We start from the raw sequence: 9,944 nt of genomic DNA on the forward strand, positions 1-9,944 counted from the left end.
TGACAAATAATTTGGAATTTAAGTGGGACAAAGTTTTGGTTTTTTTTTTAACTTTTATATTAACAAGATTTTTTTTAAACTACAGGCTTTTTCTCTAAAAGCTATGAAATTTTTAGGTCATATGCTTATTTGGACCAGCAGTCAGAAAACTTTTCTGTAAAGGGCCAGATAATAACTGTTTTAGGCTTTGAGAGCCATGCAGTTTTTGTCACAACTGCTTAACTCTGCTGTTAGAGAACAAAGCAGCCACATTTAGTATGTAAACAAGTGAGCACAGCTGTGTCCCAATAAAACTTTATTTACAAAAACAGGCAGTGGGCCACATATGGTTTACAGACCATGCTTTGCCAATTCCTGCCCTACTGGCTTCCATTCCTACTTAAAATCAAATCAAAGTCCTTACCATAGCCTTTTTAATATGATCCTATGTGCCTTTCTAACTCATACCTTAGCATTCTTGTTCACTTTATTTTTAAAGATTTTATTTATTTGTCAGAGAGAGAGAGAGCACAAGCAGGGAGAACAGCAGGCAAAGGCAGAGCAAGGAGCCCTATGTGGGACTCGATCCCAGGACCCCAGGATCATGACCTGAGCCCAAGGCAGACACTTAACAGACAGAGCCACCCAGGTGTCCCTTCTTGCTCTTTAGTCTAGCCACAATGGCTGTCTTGCTGTTTTGAAACACATAGAGCACATTTTCATCTAAGGGCCTTTGCCCCAGTGTTCCTTCTGCCTAGAACACCCTTTCACCGCCACATGCTTCCTGACTTGATCCAAGTCTCTGCTCGGAAGGAATCTCAGGCCTTCTCTGACAGACTGCACTCCACCAGCACTCTCCATCCCCTCGCTGTGCTTTACTTTTCTTCAAAACATTTGCATTGCCTGGCAGTATATTATGTATTTGTTTACTTCTCTGCCTTCTCTACTAGAACAGAAGCTCCATGGGGATAAGGATATTTATGTCTTATTCACTGTTTTGACCCCAATACCTAGAACAGTACCTGATACATAATAGGTGCCTATATATATATACACACACACACATATATATATTAAATGAATGAGTTCTATGTTGCCTCATTAGTGTCTGATTTGTAACAAATATTTTTATCAATAATACTAGGAAGAATAATAATGTTTTCTTTTGTTTTTGACAGAATGGGGTTTCTGTTGAACCAGTCTGGTCACCACTCCCATTCCCACTCCCTGCCTTCAACTTCTCCTACCACAGGTTCTGGGTGTAGACACAACCATGGGCAGGACAGCCTGGCAGTGAGAGCTGCGTTTGTACACGCCTTGGGGGATTTGGTACAGAGTGTTGGTGTACTAATAGCTGCATACATCATAAGATTCAAGGTAATAGGATTGCTAATTTTTCTGTTTTGAAATGTATTTAATTTCAGTATTAAAACTAAAGGTAATTGTCTTTTATCAGTATACTGGATACCAAAGCCAGCCTTACTCATTTTGCATTTAGGTAGGCTTAACTGAGCCATCAGGACTAAACATGATATTACCACTTCACAGAGTAACTTATCTGTAGCTGGCTTCTGGACTGCCTTCACTGGAGAACTCAATTTGAAGCCATGTCAGTGAACTGCTGGGTACCGGAGTGTATGGTGGACTAGAAATCCAGAGATTTGGGTTCTAGTCTTGGCTCTGCCGTTAATGCTTCAAGTCCCTCCTCTTTTATATGAGAGGCTTACACCAGATATTTAGCTGCTAAAACTCCTTCCAGCTCTGCTATTCTATGGTTCTGAGTGGAAGATTTAAAGAAGGCACAGAGGAAAACAACAGAACAAATTATTAAACTTCTGGAAATAGGTCTTACAAGGAAAGGCCAAAAAAAAAATGCAACAACCTAGGAAAGAGTGAAGATGTTTCTCACTTGCAGTATCTAAAATGAAAGGTGTCTTCAGTCCTGGTATAGAAGGCTAGAGAACAGGGGACAGTATGGCTTGCTGTGCTTTACAGTCTGTTTTACATTGGTATTTAATCACACAATTTTGATCTGTCACCTTTCAGCCAGAATACAAGATTGCTGATCCCATCTGCACATATGTATTTTCATTACTTGTGGCTTTTACAACATTTCGTATCATATGGGACACAATAGTTATAATACTAGAAGGTAAGATCTCTATAATACTAGAAGATAATATCCCCATTGTGGGTTTATTACCTCCCTACATCAGGTTGGGTGTGGGGGGGCACTCTAGAGTAAGAGTCACGTCTTTTCCTTTCTCTTTACTGACTTAGGCTATAGTGACACCACTTTATGTGTATATAGAAAATAAGAATTGATGTACTCTCCCCTCTGTTACCCATTTGATGCTTACGTTAGCTAAAAGAAGTAGGTAAGGTGGACATTATCCCCATTTACCGACAAGGAAATTGAGCTTCAGAGGGGTAACATAACTTGCTTACGTAAGGTAATGCTGCTAAAAAACTGTGGAGCTAGGACAAAAATACAACTCTTTTGGGGCGCCTGGGTGGCACAGCGGTTAAGCGTCTGCCTTCAGCTCAGGGCGTGATCCCAGTGTTACAGGATCGAGCCCCACATCAGGCTCTTCCGCTATGAGCCTGCTTCTTCCTCTCCCACTCCCCCTGCTTGTGTTCCCTCTCTCCCTGGCTGTCTCTATCTCTGTCGAATAAATAAAAATCTTTAAAAAAAAAAAAATACAACTCTTTTAATTCTTGATGTAATTATGTTCAGTGGTTTATTCCTTAATTCCCATTTAACTTGCTACTTTGTTATATTTTCAACATCCCGACTTACTGATATTCTAAGTATGTAAGTTCTCAACAGCAAGTTCATCATCATTGGATGTTCCCTTTCTTTTCTTTTCTTTTTTTGTGTATCCTATCTTATTTGTTAAATGAAGTATTCAGGTTTGAGATTTCTTTTTAGCGAAAATGAATGTTTTAAAAATTATTTATTAACCTCTTATGCATATCTTGCTTTATGTGTGCATGGTTTATCTTAAAGTATTAAGATATTTTAAAGTGTCCATTTAAACTGAATTCGGTAAAGCCATTTGGTTTCTTTGGGGGAAAAAAAAGTTCTATCAGTAATGTATAACTTTCTTCCCCAAAATTAACTTTACTTATAAATGATATATTCTGAACTAATAGGTGTACCAAGCCATTTGAATGTAGACTATATCAAAGAAGCCTTGATGAAAATAGAAGATGTATATTCCGTGGAAGATTTAAATATCTGGTCTCTCACTTCAGGAAAACCTACTGCCATAGTACACATACAGCTAAGTATGTTCCTGACGGTAAATGCTGGGGTTGATGGACTTTTATCTTTGGAATTAAACATCTGTGCTTATAATTAAGTAGGAAGACTTTTCTGCTGGAAAGATTTGCTTTAAGGGTGGGGTCAGGCTTTTCAAAAGGTGAGTTGCAGATCAGTAACAACAGCAGAGCAAGAATTTTCAGTCTCTAAGATGAGACCTTTTTTTTTTTTTTTTAAAAGATTTTATTTGAGAGAAAGAGAGCACAAACGGGGAGGGGCAGAGGGAAAGGGAGACTCTCCACTGAACAGGAGCCTGACGTGAGGCTCAATTCCAGGACCCCTGGGATCATGACCTGAGCCGAAGGCAGACACTTAACAGACTGAGCCACCCAGGAGCCCCTAAGATGAGACCTTACAAATTGATTTTGCCCTCAGATTAAGGCATGAAGTATATTTACCATGCTTTTTCTACATAAGAAAATCTAGATCTGTTTTTATTTCTTAAGTCATTTCACGGATTGATGCTTTTTATTTATTGAAATAATATGCATATGGGTTTATAAAAAAAAAAAGTACAAAAGGCAAGAAGATTTGTAATTGATGCCTGGCATTCTTTCTCTACCTGCGAGTGGACTGGAGGGATTATAATAATGAGAAGCCATCCTGGCTTTGGAAACTGGCGTACTTCTCTAATAGTAGCTTCAAGAGGGGAGAAATCAAACTAATAAAAATAGGCTCACCGAATATTAAGTTTCTTACTCTCCTGTGTCAGTGTAACTATGTACAATGAATAGTAATGGTATTTTCTTGACATTGCAGTTCCTGGAAGTTCATCTAAATGGGAGGAAGTACAGTCTAAAGCAAAGCATGTGTTATTGAACACATTTGGCATGTATAAATGTACTATTCAGCTTCAGAGTTACAGGCAAGAAGTGGACAGAACTTGTGCACATTGTCAGAGTTCCAGTCCTTAACTTTATACGTTTCGGGACTCCGGCCTTATTTATCCTGCAGTCACAGACCTGAGAGCAATAAATGCTCACACCTGAACGAGAAAATGGAATCCCTGCCAGCTGTGTCCACGTCAAGCACGGTCCTCTCAGAACAGTCACTCCAGCCAGACAGTGCGAGTTTCTGTGTCATGGCAAAATGAGACTTCACCATGATTTTCAGATGAAGATGTTTCCCAAACACCATTTACAGAATAAGATGTGACTCTACAGATACCTCAAAGAAGACAATCCAAGACCACACTTCATTAATTATGACAGAGTACGTGTCTTAAAGGAAGCATCAAGAATTCAGTATTTGCATTTAAAAATCCTTTTTAAAGACCATTTTTTATCAGGCCAGTGCTGGAAAACTGATTTTTTTTTTATTATGTAATCTTGACATCCAGCTTCTGGAATTTGACACCCAGCTCTCTTTTTACAGAAATTATTTCTCAACAGATTTCAGAGAGTATTAGAAATTATCCAGAGAGTGGAATAAGCATGTATTCCCATGTTTCAGAAATGTTTTATTTCACAAATAACTTAATGTTATTATTATAGTTATACTTTACAGTTTTTTCCAGATGTTACGGGGTTTTGCATCTCAAAGTTAACATTTTGGGTTATTTGTAATCTTAATCAGAACGAAATCTTTACATATTGTGGTCACTGTCATTAGGAATATTTAGGAAATAGTTTCACTACTATTCTGAATGGCAGAAGTTCATCTTAAACTCAAGTTACAATATGATAATATAAAACAAAATATAGGAGTAAGGATGGAGTGTGGAATGTCAGATTTAAGTCTTCCTGAAATCACTTTTATTGTTCATGGAATTTACTTAAGAACAGGAGGAGACTGCAAAATGTAAGCAGTGATCCTCCATCCTTTAAAGAACTAGAAGTTTGCTTGGTACCTTGCTTCCAGAATCCTTACCATTTAGTCTGTTTGTGCCCTTTCGGGGTAAAACTCTGGAGGACTAAGGGTCAATTTGTAATGTCCATCTTTCATATGTGGATTAACCACACTCCTTCAGAGAGATTTTCTGTTTGATGGTTTGGGTTAGGGATTCTCCAGGGACTCCAAAAACCCCTAAGATATAATTTTGAGGTTTTCCAATAATACCATAGCAGAAATGCCCAAAGAGATAGGGAGAAGACAGTACTCTGGAAAAAAAAAAAAAGTAAAAAGTCAAGGGTTTTTGACCTAGTGTTTGTGTTTTTTAAAGCACAGGAATAGGGATGAACATTCAGTCTGTGGTGTGGGGAGGCTAAGCATGAAACTTCCCAAACCGAATGCAACCTAATTGGTAACAGTTGTGTTAAAGAGGCAGCTGTGACACATGTTCCATTTTGCAACTGTTGGTTTTGAGATTATCTTTATGCACTTTAGGAATCCATTTTCACAGAGACAGTTTCTTAACCAAGACTGGCTATGATTCCTGAGGTCCTCAGAGACTCAGAGTAGTGAACCAGACAGACAGGTTGTGAATTGAAAGCCTACATAAACATGCAGATGACTTACAGTATCAAAGAACGATAGGAGACAGATTTCATCTTTCTACCAAGTACCTCACTAAAAGTAAACCGAAGATAAAATCTGAATTTTCCTAAAAGATGATTATGAGGTGATGGTATCCCCCAAAAAAGGGTTGATGAGGGTTAATGGTATCTAACAAAACCAGTAAGTGTTTATTGAATTGAATTGAAAATTAACTTTTGGGGATTCTTACTGTGAATCCATTTAAAATAATGAATTTTTCAAAAATTTGGGTGGTATATAAACAGTTTAAATCAGAATTCTCATAAATATGGAAGGCAAATAAGAATAAATGAAAAGCATTTCAGTGGACATCTGGGCATTTATGGATTTTGGGGTGCCTAGCAAGAGAAAGGAAAAGAATATGCATAATATGCTATTGGATTTTTCCATATTTGTAGTTGTTTCCCATGTCCACTGAGCTTGTTTCTTGTAAACTTTCCTTTATCTGAGATAGGTATATCTTACTTTCCATATCGATCTGTTCCTTGGAAAGTTACTTGATAAAACAGTCTAAAATCCATTTGAGGATTGAAAAGAAGCCTTTTGTAAAATGTGGAAACACCGAAAACTTCTGTAAATCTTAATGACCGTGTTCTATTTAAAGTGAGGTACACATGAAGGCTCCTGCTTTGTCTTTTGTAGGAAGGATTACAGATTTTGTACTTTACTGGGTCTGCGAGACCGAGAATTGATAGATTTCGCTTTTTGTAACTTGACAAAACTCAAAAAGGAGGATGTGAATTTAGCAGATATGACCAGGGGACCAGGGACTGGTCGGTCTGCCTCTGATAAGGAGCCTTGGGTCTGTCCCTCACTTGCCGAGCTGCAACCCTGAGTTACACCCTTCAGCCAGCCCTCACAGGAAGCGTTCTCCACCGTCCTGTGACAAGCCGTGGGGAATAGTGGATAAACACCTAGCATGGTTAATTTTCCCCTGGGAGAACAGATCACAGCATAAAAACTGGGCAGTTCTTCAGTGTGATGTATCTTAATTAACATTTGCAAATAATCAGAATTACTTGTATACATAAAACCTGTGTTTCACAACTCTGGCCAGAGGCAGCATTTTGATTTTAGGGAAAGATCTATTTTTCATTAACAACCATGCTGCCTTAGAAATCTCATGTGAGGAATACAGTTGAATGAGGCATCTTTCAGAGGACTTCCAAATGCAGAACCACAAGCAAATGGAATTCCCACATACATTTTCCATTAGCTGTGCCTTGTGTAATCTGAGCCCAGATTTTCGCAGCTTGCAGCTCCCATCAGTATTGTTGGCCAAATCACAGGATCTCTTATTTTACTTTTTTCTTTTCAAATTTTGGTACTTTATTTCCATTTTCTAAAACTAAGTTTCCTGCTCTTAAAAGTCTCAGTGTTCTGGTTCTGTCTCTTGAACCCAGGTGTCCTCACTGACTGACTGTCTTTTCGTAGAATTTTCCCTGAATAGACACAGGTGGGATTAGATACATGAGCTTCCCTTTCATTTTAATGTGAGGAAAACCATCTTTCAGAAACAAAGCACCACTTATAAAGGTATTTCTAGGTGAGGAAGAACGCTTTTTTTTAAACAGCTGCTTGTTCCTGATCCAGATTTCTCTGCACATTGAACTTTGGAGAATAAGTATGATAGAAATAGACTACACTACAACCATGAGTGAAGATCGTTTCTAGTAAGACTCTTGGTTTTGTTTCTCAAACCACCACTCTCATTACTTTAGAAGAGGTAGTCATGCACTTCTGAAACAAGCACAATTGGCTAAATTTCTTTTATTTTTTTATTTTCGGTAGGCTCCATGCTTAGCGTGGAGCCCAGTGCGGGGCTTAAACTCACGACCCTGAGATCAAGACCTTAAGGGAGATCAAGAGTCAGTTGCTTAACCAACTGAGCCCCCCCAGGTGCCCCTAAATTTATTTTTTATGAATTTATATAAATTGGTTCACTGTAATGAACAGTGTGCTCTTACAGAATTTGAGCCCCTTTGGAATAAGGTTTTAGGCAAATTTGCTGTTGACTCTACCTTACATATAGTAAATTTAAAGTTACAGAATGTGTTAATACATGTAAGATTAGTTCATTTGGCTCAGTTTGTCTTTGAACCAAGCTAAGCTCATGAGCCAGTTGGGTATTAGTCACAAATGAATAGTGACACCTTGCTGTATGCTGTGTTGAGGGGAGGCGAGTCTGATTTCCAAATGATTTTTATTTCCAACTACACATCTGTCGTGTGAATCTTGCCAGATAGGGCATCTGATTTATTTTACAGCTCACCAGTGAGGGATATTTTTTGTGATGTTGGTAGGAACCTGCAAATTAGAAGAAATTGTCGTGGCGGGGGGAGTTCCTCAGTATTGAATCATGTATGTGCATTCAGGCCATCCTGTCATTGATTTCTCGCTTACAAAGGGTTTACGCTGTTCTTTTAATCATATTGTGAGGACCAATGAACATTTTCTAATTTTTGGTAAGACTGGAAAACATTTATGGAGACTTTCCCAATTAAATCCATGACAGTGTCAATTTATAATAATGTAATTAAGTATATCCTGAAGTAACTGCAACACAAAATTGAAATGGCCAGTAGTACGTCCGCTTTGCACCTGGAAGATACTGTATATTTGGAAAGCTTTTGCTTCTCTAAAAAAAATATATGTTATTAAGTAAGCCATATCACAGTTTAAGAAATTGTATATACTTTCCATTTACCCTTTCAGAAACCAGGTATTTTGCATATGATTGATTTTAGGAAGATTTTAAAGCTGGGGTTTGCCCATGTAATTTAAGATCAAAGTATAGTAAATGTATATGTACTGTATTTGCAATTTTCAAATTGTAATTTCCTATACATTTATTAAATATTGTTTTGCCGTGTGGTTTATTAAAAAAATGAAAATATACAATCCCCCTTAAATCTCTGGGTTTTTTTTTTATTAAGTAATAGCAGTAGGCCTTAAAACATAATCATAATCTTAAAAAGCATTGGAAAGTAGACTATAACCTAACTAGTTTTATCAACTCAGATGGTAATGCCCTCTGACATGTTTAAGAAATAAACCTGAAAAAAACCTTCCAGATAAGAAACAAAAGCTACTAAAAGAATCTGTAACTTCTTCCGTCACTTTTAATATCCCTGCAGCTCCAGCAACAATGGCAGAAAGGGAAGAGCGAGGCTCCTGCTAAAGTAAGGTTGGTGAGGGCCTTCGTGAAGTCTGGGCGTAATGATGTGCTGACCCTCCGGAGTGTAGACGAGGGGTGGGTCAGCACACTGTGCCTCACGGGCCAAGTCTGACCTGCAGCCTCTTTTGTGTGGCCCAAGGAGACTAAAATGGTGTTTATATTTTTTAATGGTTAAAAAAAAATCAGAAGAAGAAGAATATGTGAAAATTAAGTTGAACTTTACATTTCAGTGTAAAGTGTTCCTCAAACAGCCATGCTCACTGATCCTGGGTCGTCTGTGGCTACTTTCATGCTGCAGTGGCAGAGTTGAGGGGTAGAGACAAGTATCTTTGCTCTCTGACCGTTGATAGGAAAAGTTCACCTGCCGCTCGTGGACACCGTTGTATCCTTTTAAGGCTGTAACAGCATATATGGGTTTAGCAAACTTTTTCAGATTCTGCTTGGAAGTTTCTGAGACTGGTCAATCTGAAGGTCACCTGAGCCACCAAAGGTTCTTTCCCTCCCCTTGTCCTTTTTCTATATCCTTGGAGTTTGGGGGAGAAAGAGGAAAAGAGTAGAAAGATTTCAAACATTATGTACCATATGTCCTAATGTTTACTAGCAAAGCACTCTTCTACCCCAAACACCAGGATCATTTAAGAATACTCTTGAAGGGGCGCCTGGGTGGCTCAGTCGGTTAAGCAGCGTTGTGAGACTGTGCCCCGCGTCGGGCTCCATGCTCAGTGGGGAGTCTGTTTGGGATTGTCTCCCTTTCCATCTGCCCCCACCCTGAATACATGCATTCTCTCTCTCAAAAAAAAAAAAAAAAAAGAAAAAAAAAAACCCGGGGGGGGGGGTGTCCCCTGCTCAGCAGGGGGTCTGCTTCTCCCTCTTCTCCCTGCTTGTGCTCGCTCTTGCTGTCTCTGTCGCTCTTTCTCAAATAAAATCTTTAGGAAAAAAAAGATGAAAATTGATTATTGGGCTTTTATTTTATTTTTAAGATTTTAT

At 38.5% G+C, this 9,944-nt stretch overlaps 1 protein-coding gene and 1 long non-coding RNA gene across 4 annotated transcripts in view; one reads left to right on the plus strand and one right to left on the minus strand.

Annotated features, from left to right (window-relative positions):
- The window catches only part of SLC30A4 (solute carrier family 30 member 4), a 29,913-nt gene extending 21,233 nt beyond the window's left edge, over positions 1-8,680 (plus strand). For both annotated transcript variants that reach the window (XM_019808620.2, XM_034661026.1), the window contains exons 5-8: positions 1,158-1,356; positions 2,026-2,131; positions 3,136-3,270; positions 4,064-8,680. In XM_019808620.2, coding sequence (XP_019664179.1) covers positions 1,158-1,356; positions 2,026-2,131; positions 3,136-3,270; positions 4,064-4,218 — 595 coding nt within the window. In that variant the 3' untranslated portion in view covers positions 4,219-8,680. The remainder of the gene's footprint in view (positions 1-1,157; positions 1,357-2,025; positions 2,132-3,135; positions 3,271-4,063) is intronic.
- Positions 1-9,944, minus strand: part of LOC105241421 — a 94,305-nt gene that overhangs the window by 64,707 nt on the left and 19,654 nt on the right. The window lies entirely within an intron of this gene.

This window comes from Ailuropoda melanoleuca, chromosome 5 (assembly GCF_002007445.2).
Source record: "Ailuropoda melanoleuca isolate Jingjing chromosome 5, ASM200744v2, whole genome shotgun sequence".
In the NCBI taxonomy this organism is placed as follows: domain Eukaryota; kingdom Metazoa; phylum Chordata; class Mammalia; order Carnivora; family Ursidae; genus Ailuropoda; species Ailuropoda melanoleuca.